Here is a 15255-nt window from a genome sequence, read left to right on the forward strand (position 1 = left end):
TAGTGCCTTCAGCCATATTGCTACTAGTCCCCTTGCGACGCTACTCTGTCTAAGGAGTTGGTTTTTAAAGGAGCCTTAGCACCTACCAACTTTCCTGGGAGTATACCTAAGGATTGTCTATCATGATTTGGTTCAATTTGTTTGTTAGGATTTTCTTGCCAATGTGATAATATTTAATTTTGGTCGATTAAAGAGTAGCCACAGCATCTTCAATTTACCAAAATTACATCTTAAGTTTTACTCACATAAAGTTAAGGCAAGAATATTGTGGTTAACTCTGCGTAATATGATAAAATTTCGCCCACAGGCAATTTTGTTGTATTTGTAGTGTTAATTAGAATGAAATACGAAACTATGATCATAATTTACCCACAGGGATTATGTATCGGCATATAGTTTGGTAGTTTTGTCATTAAGGGTGGTAAATCAAATAAAAATCGTACTCATTCTATTTCCACCATTCAGTCTTGATAGATTCATTGTGCGTAAAAATTTAGCCCACAGGCAATTTTTATGGCATACGAGTCTATCTTTTGCATAACTTACATTGGTAACAATATGCACTTCAGTCTCTCTCTCTATATTTTTTTTTGCCTCGAAAAAAAAAAAATTCTAACCAAGCATTCATTGTTACTCTTTACAGCAACTCTACCCGTCACTCAAACCATAACTATTGATGTTCCTTTGCTTAACGACGATAATCACAAAGAGTGGAAAGATGCTATTCTCCTACATTTGGGATTATTAGAGTTAGATTACGCTGTTCTGAATGAGGAACCCTCCGAGGTTACTGCAGAAAGCACTGACGAAGCCAAGCAGCTTCGTGCACGATGGGAGAGATCCAATCGGTTATGTGTGCACCTCATTAAGTCAAAAATTTCGAGAGAAATTCGTGGTTCCATTGAGGAAATTCAGAAAACCAAGCCTCTGCTCAAGGCCATTGATGATCAATTTGTTGACTCAAAGAAATCATCGGCAAGTACTCTAATAATGCGATTTATCAACCTTCGTCTTACCACTGTTAAGGGCACGCGTAAACACATCATGCAAGTAAGGGATATTGCAGCTCAACTAAAGAAGCTGGAAATCATTTTACCAGATACTTTTGTGGTGCATTTTGCACTTAATACCCTTCCTCAAGAATATAGCCCCTTTAAGATTTCTTACAACACACATAAAGTAGATTGGTCTATCAATGAGTTGATAACCATGTGTGCACAAGAAGAACAAAGGCTTATGACTGAGATTGGGGAAAACGCTCTAATGGCCACAACAAAGTATAAAAGAAAATCTGGAAAGTCCAAGGGATCCACCGTAGCAGCTAAGGGCAAACTGCCCCCAAAAGTTGACATTAAGAAGATACAGAAGTGTTTCTTTTGTAAAAAGAAGGGACACATGAAGAAGGACTGTATCAAATTCAAGAAGTGGATGTCCCAAAAAGGTAATGTTTCCTATTCTTTTGTATGTTTTGAATCCAATATGTCAGAAGTTAATACTAATTCTTGGTGGATTGACTCTGGTTCAACAATCCACATTGCAAACTCCTTGCAGGCTATGACAAATCTGAGACAGCCAACGGGAACTGAGTGTAGCATCTTCTCTGGAAACAAGATTGCGTCACCTGTAGAAGCTGTCGGAGTTTGTACTTTAATTTTGAATAATGGTTTCGTTTTGACGCTAGATAAGACATTTTATGTTCCTAGTTTCTCTAGGAACTTAATTTCAGTTTCTAGACTTGTACCCTTTGGATTTAAATTTGAATTTAATGCCAAGTATTTCAAGTTATTTCATAATTCTACTTGTATTGGCACTGGTACATTATCTGATGGTCTTTATCGTCTTAACTTAAAGAATGTTTCAATTTATAATTCTTTACATGTTCAAAACGGCACTAAACGATGCAGTATTAACGAAAACTCCTCAATGTTATGGCATCGGAGATTAGGTCATATCTCCCTTGAGCGTATTAAAAGATTAGTAAAGGATGGAGTACTTTCTACTCTAGACTATACTGATTTTGAGACTTGCATTAACTGCATTAAGGGTAAGCAGACAAACAAGTCAAAGAAAGGTGCCAATAGAAGTTCAACATTATTGGAAATTATTCACACTGACATATGTTGTCCTGATATGGACATGCATGGTCAGAAATATTTTATCACCTTCATTGATGACTTTTCAAGATTTACCTATGTGTATTTACTTCATAATAAGCATGAAGCATTGGATGCCTTTAAATTATTTAAAGCTGAAGTTGAAAACCAATGCAAGAAGCAAATACAAATAGTTAGATCAGATAGAGGTGGTGAATATTATGGTAGATACACTGAAAATGGACAAGCACCAGGTCCGTTTACTAAATTTCTTCAAGAACATGGGATTGTTGCCCAATACACCATGCCTGGATCTCCGGATCAAAACGGTGTTGCTGAAAGAAGAAATCGGACTCTTTTGGATATGGTGCGGAGTATGCTGATAAACTCCACACTTCCAAAAACATTGTGGACTGAAGCACTTAAGACGGCAACGTATATATTAAACCGTGTTCCTACCAAGGCTGTCCCTAAGACACCTTTTGAGTTATTCAAAGGTTGGAAACCGAGTTTGCATCATATGCGTATTTGGGGATGTCCGTCTGAGGTGAGAATATACAATCCACAAGAAAAGAAACTTGACCCGAGGACAATTAGTGCTTTCTTTATTGGATATGCACAATCTTCTAAGGGTTATAGGTTTTATTGTCCATCACATATTACTAGGATAGTGGAATCAAGGAATGCTAAGTTTCTTGAAGATGACTTGATTAGTGGGAGAGATCGATTTAAGAACTTAGTTCCTACTTTTGATCATATCGACTCTCACCCTTCTACGTCATCTAATGGAGTTGTACTTATACGCAGTGTTCCTTCATTAACACCCGCGGTTATACAACCCACCATTGACATTCCACAAGTTGCTGAAACTCAACAATTTCAGGATTTACAGCAAGTTCCTGAACCGATACAGACTGAACCAATTCAAGAACTACCCTTAGTTCCTGAAGAGGTAGTTGCCCCGCAACCTTCTCAAGGTATCGGTGGTTCAACATTAAGACGGTCTACTCGGATAAGACGTTCAGCATTACCTAGTTATTATGAATCGTATCTACAAGAATCTGACATTGGAGCTGAAAATGATCCTGAAACTTTTTCACAAGCCGCGAATTGTGAACATTCTGATTTGTGGTTAGAAGCCATGAAAGATGAAATGAATTCCATGAAGAGTAATGGAGTTTGGGATCTTGTTGAGTTACCTAATGGGGCCAAGGCTATTTCTTGTAAATGGGTTTTTAAAACCAAAAGAGATTCATTAGGTAACATTGAAAGATACAAGGCCAGACTCGTTGCTAAGGGATTTACTCAAAAAGAAGGAATCGATTACAAGGAGACTTTTTCTCCTGTATCAAAGAAAGATTCTCTTCGAATTATCTTGGCTTTAGTTGCACATTTTAATCTTGAATTGCAACAAATGGATGTGAAAACTGCCTTTCTTAATGGTGATCTAGAAGAGGAAGTTTACATGAAACAACCTGAAGGATTCTCTTCTAAAGATGGTGAAAATTTAGTATGCAAGCTTAAGAAATCCATATATGGCTTAAAACAAGCCTCCCGCCAATGGTACATTAAGTTCGATGGGGTTATTTCTTCATTTGGTTTTGTTGAGAATCCCTCAGATCATTGTATATACCATAAGGTGAGTGGGAGCAAAATTTGTTTTCTAGTTTTATATGTGGATGATATCTTGCTTACCACTAATGATATGGGGATGCTTCGTGACGTGAAACAATTCCTTTCTAAGAACTTTGATATGAAGGACATGGGTAATGCATCTTATGTCATTGGCATAAAGATTCATAGGGATAGATCCCGGGGCATACTGGGTCTATCGCAAGAAACCTATATAAACAAAGTTTTAGAAAGATTTCAGATGAAAAATTGTTCACCAAATGTAGCTCCCATAGCAAAAGGAGATAAATTCAATATGGATCAATGCCCTAAGAGTGACCTGGAGAAAGAATCCATGAAGATTATTCCATATGCTGAAGCAGTTGGGTGCCTTGGATACATTCAAGTATGTACAAGACCGGACATCGCTTTTGCTGTTGGAATGCTAGGACGATATTTGCAAAATCCAGGTATGGACCACTGGAGAGCTGTAAAAAGAGTTTTAAGGTACCTCAAAGGTACTAAAGATTACAAGCTTGGATTTAGACAGACAGATAACTTGGATGTTATTGGATATTCTGATGCGGACTTTGCTGGCTGTGTTGATTCTCGAAAATCGACTTCTGGGTACGTGTTTATCATGGCTGGTGGGGCTATCTCATGGAGAAGTGTTAAACAAACTTTAATAACTACTTCTACTATGGAAGCCGAGTTCGTTTCTTGTTTCGAAGCTACTTCGCAAGGTGTGTGGCTTAAGAATTTCATCTCTGGACTTAGGATTATGGATTCTATATCTAAGCCGTTAAAAATCTATTGTGACAACTCAGCTGCAGTCTTCCTAACTAAGAACGATAAAAGTGGGAGTCGAAGCAAACACATCGACATCAAGTTCTTAGCTATTAGGGAGCGTGTTAAAAGAGAAATTGTGGTCATTGAGCACATTAGTACTGAGTTGATGATAGCAGATCCCGTGACTAAAGGCATGCCTCCATTTAAATTCAAGGATCTTGCTGAAAAGATGGGACTTTCACCCAATTTGTAATTTGTATATATACATTCAGTTTTAATGAAATTCTTTTGCATTCAGAAATTTTCTCATTCTAGTATGAACACTTTAAATTTATTGAGAAAATATTTCAGTCGGATTTGAAATAAACATAAGGTTTATTTTCATTAAGTTATTCTTGTTTCCTAATTAAGTACTTAAAGGCAGTTTACATTTAATCATAATAGATATTACTCGCACTAATGAGGACATATCATTATGGTTAGTGTTATCTTGTACTTTGAGTTTGATATTTGCACCAAGTGGGAGAATGTAAGAACAAATAATAAAAGGTCAAAAGTATGAGTCCACTAAACTCCACTATGACCTTAAATCAGGGATACACTAACACCTAAATTAGGGATCCACTAATTTATGTTTTGTTCTTATTCAGAAAGTGGTGCAAATAATTAAGAATAGGAAAATTTTCATGATTAGTGCATTGATGGAATGCAACTATATAAAGGCCATCAAAATCCCCCTCACTGCTTGACATACAGTCTTGTACACCATCTGAGAGAGTTGAGTCAAGTGAGAGAAAAATAATTAGAAAGCTCAAGCAACAGCAGTAAGCAGATCAGGCAATCATTAAACAAATAACTATGGCTGGAGGTTAGATCCTATATTTCATATACTTCAGTTCAGTTTTAATTCTTACAATGCTGTCTAACTGCAACTACATCAACCACTCCTTGATGTAGTTGCAATTGGACAACCACTCCACCAGAACCGCGAGAAGGAAAACGACAAACAGAATATACATGCCCAGGTGGCCGTATCCCGGCCACCCGGAGAAGAGAACTTCCGTGTTCTTCCCCCAGAAAAAGGTCATGTGCATCATCATGTGGCGGTGGCGAAAAGTGCCGTTCGCGGCGGCGGCGGGCGACGACGGCGGCATCCCCATACCGTGCATGTGGTTCATCCCTCCCTTATCCATGGAGGATTCGCCTGAATTTAGAGGAAGAAAACGAGGGTTTTGGTGGGGGGCGCGTGGATTAAAGAATGGCGTAAGAGATCCAGCATTCCAAGGTTGTTATTATCATTAAATAGGCATTACTAGTACAATTCTGTACTCTATTTCAATTACTAATTTTGTAGTACAAAATACAAATACTGATATTCTTTATTTTTAAAAGAGAATGATTTGTTAATTTTCTCCCTCTTTGTTTTAATAGTAAATTTTTTATTTTATTTTAGTTGTTTTCCAATTTCTTTGTATTTTCGATTGTCAGATATATTCTCTAACAGAGTTATCCATGCCGGTTGAGAGTGCAGTCTCTAATTGCACCGTTAGAAGGATCGGAGATAACAAGGATGAGTAGAAGAGTGTTTTAAGCCATTTTCAAACAATCCCAAAATTACTACATACTTTCAAAAGGGAGGGATACTTTAAAAATTACGACTTTGATAGCTAGCCTCAGTTGGATGGATTGGGTTTGCGCGTTGGAGATATCATATGAAACAGAATTGATATCTCCAACGTGCAAACCCAATCCATCCAACTGAGGCTAGCTATCAAAGTCGTCTCAAAGTCGTAATTTTTAAAGTATCCCTCCCTTTTGAAAGTATGTAGTAATTTTGGGATTGTTTGAGAATGGCTTAAATACTCTTCTACTTATCCTTGTTATATCCGATCCGATCCGATCCTTCTAATGGTGCAATTAGAGACTGCACTCTCAACCGGCATGGATAATTCTGTTAGAGAATCTGACAATCGGAAATACAAAGAAATTGGAAAACAACAATGTTAGGATTGAAATTTTAAAAGATGTTATTGGGCTGTGACGGATAATCGGTTATTAAAGTAATTGCTTTAATTACTTAAATTTGGCAAATATTTATTTAATTGGGTTAATTAGATAACCCAATAAATAATTGGTGGGTCTAATTAATTTATTTAAAGTAACTGTTGCTGAACTGCTGGCCCAAATTCAATGAATATATTTAATTGAGTTGGACAAAGCTATAGAATCAATTGGGCTACTCAAATTGACGGCCTTTGACTTGGTTTGGTCCATCAAGAATTATATGTGGATTATATAATTTTGAAGAAATTGTGGATGTTATAAATTGGTTCAAAAATATAAAATCATGAACCTGGACGTGATAGTGTCCCGATACATTCCTTATATTTAATTCAAATATTAATTAAATATAAGAATTATCCAAATGGATAGAGTTGATTAGTTTTTATCTACCAACTCACCACTATAAATAGTGGTTTCATTTTCAAGGAAAGGGAGCTCTGAAGATCTGCCTAGCGAAGCTCTGCCGAAATCTCGCCAGAATATTGTCTGGAACACGCTTGCAATTTATTTGCACCGAGGGGTACGCTTGCAATTTATTTGCACCAAGGAACACTTCCAGTTGGCATACTCCCAACTCGGCACCCTTCCAGTTAGCATACTTCCAACTTGGCATACTTCCAGTTGGCATACTTCCAACTCGGCATACTTCCAGTTAGCATACTTCCAACTCGGCATACTTCCAACTCGGCATACTTCCAATTGGCATACTTCCAACTCGACATACTTCCAGTTGGCATACTTCCAACTCGGTACACTTCCAGTTCAGCATACTCTGAACTCGGTACACTTCCAGTTGGCATACTTCCAACTCGGCATACTTCCAGTTGACATACTTCCAACTCGGCACCCTTCCAGTTGGCATACTTCCAACTCGGCATACTTCCAGTTGGCATACTCCAACTCCGCACCCTTCCAATTCAGCATACTCTAAACTCGGTACGCTTCCAGTTGGCATACTTCCAACTCGGTACGCTTCCAATTGGCATACTTCCAACTCAGCACACTTCTAATTCGGCATATTCCGAATTCAGTGCACTTCCAATCGGCATACTTCTAATTCAACATATTCCGAACTAGGCATACTTCCGATCAGCATACTTCTAGTAGAGAATCAGAGGACTTCAATACAGAGATTGTACCCTTTATCGTTTGATACATACTACTTCTTGTAACCGATACTTTGAATTTTGAATATATACAATCAAGTTTTTCGCGTTTACATATTTTGGCACGCCCAGTGGGACAGCTCTGCCTCTCATCTCTCTACTACTAAACTACCTCTACCTGCTACCTCTACTAGCGCGTTCAATGGCGTCGAACAACCCTATGTTCAGGAAGACCTATGCCCAGGCTACCCATTCCAAGTCTGCGCCTCTAGCCGGCTCTGACGCTTCTCATTAGGCGCAAGGTCCGCTGACCAGGAACCGCGTCAAGAGCTCGGGGGTCCAACTGCTTGAACCTCTTGACATGGCTCGAAGAGTGGTTCGAAGAATCGACAATGTCCCAGCTGTCCCAAAGGCAAGTACCTATGCTGGGAGTCCGCCCTCTCCTAAGGGAGCTACCGATAGTGGTAGTCCAACTTCTATGCAGGGGAACCCTGAGTGGACGCATGTCCACAATGTCATGCCTGCCATGGCAACTAACACTGAGTCCGTGAAAGAGCAATTAGCTAGAATTGCTAAGACTCTTGAACCAATGACTACACTCTTGCAAAACCAAGATAAACGGATCAACACCCTTGATGATAGGGTAGGGAGCATCATGGAGAGACAATGAAGTCGTGCTCCAGGAAAGCAGCCCGAGGGGCAAGAAGAGGTTGTTCAGCAACCACAACTTCCTGCCAGCCCTGCGGTGGGAGAAACTACTACTCACTTGCCTGCAACTGAGAAAACTATACCAATCACCAAAGGTATGATACCGGTGGATCAGTTGAACGACTACATAATGGGGGCTATCAAAGGCAAGTTAGATGGAGGCCAACCCTCATACTTCTATGCTAAGCCCTACACACAAAGGATTGAGGAGTTGAAAATTCCCTTCGGCTATCAACCTCTTAAGTTCTAGCAGGTTGATGGCAAGGGAAACCCTCGGCAGCACATTGCCCACTTTGTGGAAACATGCAATGATGCAGGGACCTATGACGATCTGTTAGTAAAGCAGTTTGTCCGTTCCTTAAAGGGAACTGCTTTTCATTGGTACACCGACCTCGAGCCCGACTGCGTTGATAGTTGGCATGATATGGAGCGTGAGTTCTTAACCCGCTTCTATAGTACAAGGAGAACCGTAAGCTTCTTGGAACTTACCACCACTGTCCAGTGGGAAGGCGAACGTGCCAGTGCTTACATTGAAAGGTGGAGGGAATTGTGCCTAAACTGCAAGGAGAGGATATCTCAAACTTCTGCTATAGAGATGTGCATCCAAGGCATGCACTTCGAACTCTCCTATATCCTACAAGGGATTAAGCCAAAGTCCTTCGAGGAGTTATGCAGTCGTGCTCACGACATGGAATTGAACATCGAAGCTAGGGGAGGGCTCAACGTATTGAACGTGCCCAACTCCTCCAAAGCTCCTGCAAATCAAGAATTCAGGAGAAGAAATAAACCCTTTCCAAAACAAGAAAACGAAGCAATAACTGTGAAGGCTACACCAATGACAATTTTCACTAAAGCAAATGAAAGGCCTAGGCTGAGATCATCTTCTGGCCCGTCAAGGAGAGGTAGAAGGCCGACTCTTGAAGAGAGATAGGAGAAAGCGTATCCTTTCTTGGATTCTGATGTATCTCCTATGTTTGATGAGCTACTCAAACATAGGCTCATTGAATTGCCCGAGATGAGACGCCCTGATGAGGCTTCAAGGGTGAATGACCCAAATTATTGCAAGTACCATCGCCTTCTGGGTCATCCAATTGAGCAGTGTTTTATCTTCAAGGATAAAGTTATGGCACTGGCCAGAGACGGGAAAATTGAGCTTGTTGATGCTAACGCAAGCGTAAATTAAATTTCAATTGCACTTGGACGGTTTGCTCCTTTGTGTACTGAGAAGGAGTATGGGAAGCAACGAAAGCGTCCACTCCCATTCACTGTTAAGCATGCTGCTGGTCAAAGTTCAAAACCACAGCAAAATGATAGCATATTTGAAGGAAAATGGGTGATTGTCACTCATAGAAAGAAGAAAGTGAGCCTGTCAGACATCTAAAGCACACAGTGAAAAGTTGGGTTGCAAAAAGCTCAACAAATAGCTACGCCCGTAGATCAAAGATGAAGGGACATGTCAAGCAGCCACGAACACCAGTTCCTTTGGCTTAATATATGCCAAAGGGATTTAATATACAAGGGGCAGGCAATATTAGCTCATGCCTAAATACTAATGACATGCAAGTGGATGTAGGAGAATGTTCATCTCCTAAACACACCGAAGATGAGGAAGTGCAAATGCATAGGGCAGCTTCCTACTCCGCAGAAATTACCTTCAAGGATGAAGACTTGTTACTTGGAGGTGCGCCACACAATCGCCCACTGTTTGTCGAAGGCTACACACGGGGGCAAAAACTTAAAAGAATTCTAGTTGATCAAGGCTCAGCTGTCAACATCTTATCCCTCCGAGCCCTAAAAGACCTTGGTAGATCTTCAGATGAGCTCGCCCAAAGCCGTCTAATGATACAAGGCTTTAACCAAGGAAGGCAGAGAGCAATCGGCATCATCAATCTCAACTTAAGAGTCGGAGGCCTAAGTTCAAGTGTTGTCTGCCATGTCATAGAGGCGGGGACATCTTATAACTTGTTACTCGGAAGACCTTGGATACATGAAAATGGGGTGGTTCCCTCAATAAAACCCTTAAAATTTGTACATAATGTATAGGACTATTGATTGTATGAGCCCTAATTGTATGAATATAAAATGTTGGAAACTGAAGTACTGAAATGTTGATTGTATCAGCCCTAAATTTTGGGCAATTACTTATAGATGATGATTTGATGATTCAAATCTGATTATAGATTTTATGGTGGGAGCCCTAATTGTATGAATGTGAAATGTTAGATATTGAATTGTTGTTTATATGAGACTATGAGCCTTAAATTTTGGACAATTCCATATAGAGGATGATTTGATGATTCAAATCTGATTATAGATTTTATGGTGGGAGGTTGGGAGCCTAAGCTAGTTTACATTGTAGTCGGTATGTCTGTTTATGCATTGATTTTAGATTTTATGGATGAAGCATAAGCTGTTTTAATTTGTAATCTACTTTAATCTGTAATTTATATGTTTGTTAATGCTTTGATTATGGATTTTATAGTGGAAGCGAAAGTTTCTTTAAGCTGTAAGCTACTTTAATCTCTAATATGTATAGCTTTTTATGCTTTATGTGGACATTTGTTTACTGATGTAGTGATGCCCATCTTTATAGATGGAAAGCATCAGTGCATCTAGGCACCCTCCAACCTCAATTGAAGAGGAACATGGAGTTAAGGACTTAGGTCTTGCCCCTTGGACTGTTGGCTTAGTCACCTGAACATTTGGTAATATGGTATTCTGGTAACTAAAACTATGTAAGTGTGAAACACAATCTGTCCATTGGATTCCTGGTATATTACTCACCCTTACTCTCATTTAGTTCTTAGTTCTTAAAGATTAACTGTTTTGTTTTTACTGAATACTGATTACTAATATACTAAATTCAGTTGTTTCTTATAGCCATGATGATGCTTTTATCATTTGTCTGAATCAAAAAACTTTAGGGTTGGTATGTTTCTCTAAGTTTAATTCCAAAACTCAAAGTAGCAATTTGCCCCCTAATCTGAATTTGATACGAAAAATAGCAATCTGAGCATTTTTCTCTCTCAACACAACTGTAGTTCCTTCATTTAACTTCTGTTTGTACTTAATTACTTTGTACTTTGGCTAATGATTTTTAATATGAGTCGGAAGATGTTGAGTGTTGATTGCTTAGTAAAGTGCTCAACTATTGTTGGTTGGAGTGATTAATGTAATTTCAGTTTTTTTTTTTTTTGTCAACTGTGAATATGTGATGTAAGTTTTTATTTTTTTTAGAATATAGGGAGAGGGTGATACCCCAAACAGAAAGAAAAACTAGCTTCTTTCTCTCACAAATCGCACTCTAGTGATTCGAGCTATATCCTCTTGAACAAGCTCTTCGATACTAGGGGGGAGGACGTTAGGTCTTTCCAAGGTTCTCTCTGGTTCGCACTCAAAGTTGCCAAGGCATTGGCAACTTCATTTTGCTCCCAGTAGATGCCCTCAAATGGCTACCCTCTAGTTCTTGCCCAACCATTGTTTGACCTCCTCGAGGTGTCCTTGCATAGGCCCTCTTTGCTCCTTGTAACTTTTTATTTGGAGTTTGCCACTTGTAATCTATTTTGCAATTTGTAGCTTTGTAAATTGCAACTTAGGGTGTGTTTGAAAAGTAGGAAAATGACTCCATAAAACATTTTCCTTTCTAGTGTTTGGTTGCATTATAGAAAACTATCTTGATGTATGCGTGTTTGGTCCATTTTCTAGAAAATGAGCATAATTATTTTTAATTTTAAATATTTAAAATATACAATGGTAGTGGTGGGTGGGTGGGGGTGGGGTGGCTGTAGTGGTGATGGGGTGGGTTGGCGGTGGTGGGGGGTGGGGTGGTGGTGGTTGTGGGTGGTGGTGGATGATGGGTGGGGATCGGTGGTGGTGGCAGGGGGTATAACTCAGCTGTAGAGTATCACCTTGACGTGGTGGAAGTCATCAATTCGAGTCTGATTATCCCCAAGTCCAATGAGAGTTTTTCTAGTTGGATTTGCCCCCCGATTGACGTGAGGGGCAGGGATGGCTATATTTATGGGAACGAACTCGGGGCAAATATGAAGCGCATGGATAGAAGTTATGCCTATTGGTTGCTCCACTACTACAAACGGAAAATGACTTCCCCTAAAAAAAGTGGAAGTCATTTTCCGGAAAATCGCCTCTATTTTCCATTTTTCTATTGACCTGCATATCTGTATTTTTCATTGACTTCCATTTTTCCCTTCTAGCCAAACGATGAAAACTCGGAAAACGATTTTCAGAAATCATTTTTCGGGTTTCCAAACACAACCTTAGTTAAGTTCATCACTTTGTAATTTTGTAAGGATGAACACTTTGAACAGCTGATCTAGCTTAAATTAATTTTTTTTAAATGTTTTTAAATCCGAAACATGAATGAAATCTGATAAAATATGTCCGAACCCGGATAACTAAAAACGAAATGATTACTTAACAAATTTAATAGTTATGATACCAATTTAAAAATCCTAAATTTAAACGGGTGGGCAGTTCTTTGAATGGGCGGTTCAAAAATCTGAACCGCCCGATGCACATGTCTACATTCTACAATCTAGAATGTGAATTTCCCGATTAGTTGGAGAACAGAACAGAACATTGTGCAAAGCAATTTAATTTTATGTGTTATGATCAAATATGCAGTAGTCCATAAGAAAATGAATATTTACTTGTACAAGAATGAGAGAATTAGACTTATAGTGAATTGAAGTTTGTTCATGATTGTCCTCTCCTTTGGCATTGTAGCTGGGAAGAAAGATGCAAATGTTTCCAATTAAAAACAATACACTTGGTGTAATGCCAAATACGAACAGACTAATGGTTGTAACTTCTAAATAGTTAGAAGATAAATATGAGAATTATATTTTAATAGCTCAATGGTGATTAAAACTAATTGAATGCATCTCTTTGAAGGTGAACCATTCCTTGATAAATATTATAATTGTTATGCAGCAAAAATATTGGTACGGTACATACAGTCATACACTCATACAGGAATAAAATTTATTAAAAAAAAAAAAAGACCTAAAATTAAAATTAAGACAAATTTTCTTTTCCCAGATATAATTTTCCCATCATCAGCAATTGCAGCTCATAGGTGGGAGATCTGTGGTCTTCCCGTTCGCCGCGGGCTTGTTGAAGACCCGACTCCCGAAGAACAAAAACCCGAGCGTGTGTCCGGCGATGGCCACCAGAAATACGCCGCCGTTGAATGACATCACGGCCAGCATCAGCATATACGCGAGCCCAATTCTGAGGCCGTACATGGCGGTCTGGAGGAGCCCCGCCGCCGCACGGTTCGCGCTTTCCTTGATGTAGTTGCAATTCGACAACCACTCCACCAGAACCGCGAGAACGAAGACGACAACCAGCGACAGAATATACATGCCCAGGTGGTCGTATCCCGGCCAGCCCGAGAAGAGGACCTCCGTGTTCTTCCCCCAGAAGAACGTCATGTGCATCATCATGTGGCGGTGGCGAAAAGTGCCGTTCGCGGCGGCGGCGGGCGACGACGGCGGCATCCCCATACCGTGCATGTGGTTCATCCCTCCCTTATCCATGGAGGATTCGCCTGAATTTAGAGGAAGAAAACGAGGGTTTTGGTGGGGGGCGCGTGGATTAAAGAATGGCCGGTATGGCGTAAGAGATCCAGCATTCCAAGGTTGTTGTTATCATTAAATAGGCATTACTAGTACAATTCTGTACTGTATTTCAATTACTGATTTTGTAGTACAAATACTCAAATTCTCGATTTTTCCTAATTTAAAAGATAATTATCTTTCAAAAAAAATATAATGATTTGTTAATTTTCTCCCTCTTTGTTTTAATATTAATAGTAACTTTTTTATTTTATTGTGTTTTTCATCTTTTTCTTTGGCAAATTTACACCTGGTGGTATGCTTTATTTTTCTTCTTTAATATTGTGTTATAATTATATTATATTAATAAATTTATAAATATTAATAATAAAATAGTATTTAGAAATAACTAAATAAAATTGTAACTTTATTATATTATAAATTATAAATGTATATTATTTATTTACTAATTTTAGTTATTATATATTTTATAATTAATAATTAATGTATTTTTATTATAAAATATATATGTCCTTATGTATCTTTTTACATGTTAACCGCTAACCATAACCACGGTCGATCCAGGCCATGTTTGGCCAGGGCGACTGCACATGCCCCAAAAATCTTTGGGGGCTCAATTTTAATAAAAAAAAACATTTTAGATATAATCTATTATTTTTTATAGTTGACAATTTTTTTTAAATTCATAGATTGGTCTTAATTGTAATTAAAAATAATCTTTTAGAATGAATAGACATCGAAAATTTGGTAAATAATTTTGTATTTAAATATGAACGAAAAATGGCACTTTTAAATTAATTGTATTCTTTCTTTGAAATACAAATGGATTTAAACTCAACTACCTCAGTTATAGAGATTTTCTAGATTTTCTATACTTCTATCTTCATCTTTCGGAGGTCTTTTTGAGATTATGTTTCTTACTTTATAAATAGAAATATCTATCATTATAACGAAATTTAAATATTAAAAAATCTCTTTCTACCTATGTTTTGTCTCTCTATTATTGTTTTTGTCTTTGCAGTTTACTCTATTATATTTAAATTGCATCTCCGAAAAAACAATGAAGATCCAAATAAAACTATTAGATAGTGCCCCTATTTTTAAAGGAGCGGCTCTCACTATACTGATCAAATCAACTAATGGGTGAGGAGAAGTCAAATATTTGAAAGGAGTAGGTGGCCGACATGGGACGACTTAAGACAACGAGATCAGACCTAACAGAGACCTGACCATGAAAGGAGTCGGTCGGTGGAGAGTGTCGACCGATCGGAGGTCAGTTGGCAC

The 15255-nt window shown here is 38.5% G+C and overlaps 2 protein-coding genes across 2 annotated transcripts; one reads left to right on the plus strand and one right to left on the minus strand.

Moving 5' to 3' along the window:
- Window positions 1-513: 513 nt before the first annotated feature.
- Window positions 514-1774, plus strand: LOC116024159. The gene is made up of 3 exons (XM_031265060.1): window positions 514-550; window positions 644-1441; window positions 1552-1774. The coding sequence occupies exons 1-3, from the start codon at window positions 514-516 to the stop codon at window positions 1584-1586; spliced, it is 870 nt and encodes a 289-aa protein (XP_031120920.1). The 3' UTR covers window positions 1587-1774.
- An 11504-nt stretch (window positions 1775-13278) lies between these two features.
- LOC116024817 (copper transporter 6-like) lies at window positions 13279-14010 on the minus strand. Its single transcript, XM_031265819.1, has one exon. The coding sequence runs from the start codon at window positions 13930-13932 to the stop codon at window positions 13450-13452; it is 483 nt and encodes a 160-aa protein (XP_031121679.1). The 5' UTR covers window positions 13933-14010; the 3' UTR covers window positions 13279-13449.
- Window positions 14011-15255: the final 1245 nt, after the last annotated feature.

This window comes from Ipomoea triloba, chromosome 7 (assembly GCF_003576645.1).
Source record: "Ipomoea triloba cultivar NCNSP0323 chromosome 7, ASM357664v1".
NCBI lineage: Eukaryota > Viridiplantae > Streptophyta > Magnoliopsida > Solanales > Convolvulaceae > Ipomoea > Ipomoea triloba.

Excerpts from the sequence above, each read along its gene's own strand:
- LOC116024817 (XM_031265819.1), bottom strand. The coding sequence starts at position 13,932 with ATGGATAAGGGAGGGATGAACCACATGCACGGTATGGGGATGCCGCCG.
- LOC116024159 (XM_031265060.1), top strand. The coding sequence starts at position 514 with ATGGCATACGAGTCTATCTTTTGCATAACTTACATTG. Across the intron at positions 551-643 it reads CTTTTGCATAACTTACATTG|CAACTCTACCCGTCACTCAA; the intron begins GTAACAATATGC and ends TACTCTTTACAG. Across the intron at positions 1,442-1,551 it reads GAAGTGGATGTCCCAAAAAG|GCTATGACAAATCTGAGACA; the intron begins GTAATGTTTCCT and ends AACTCCTTGCAG.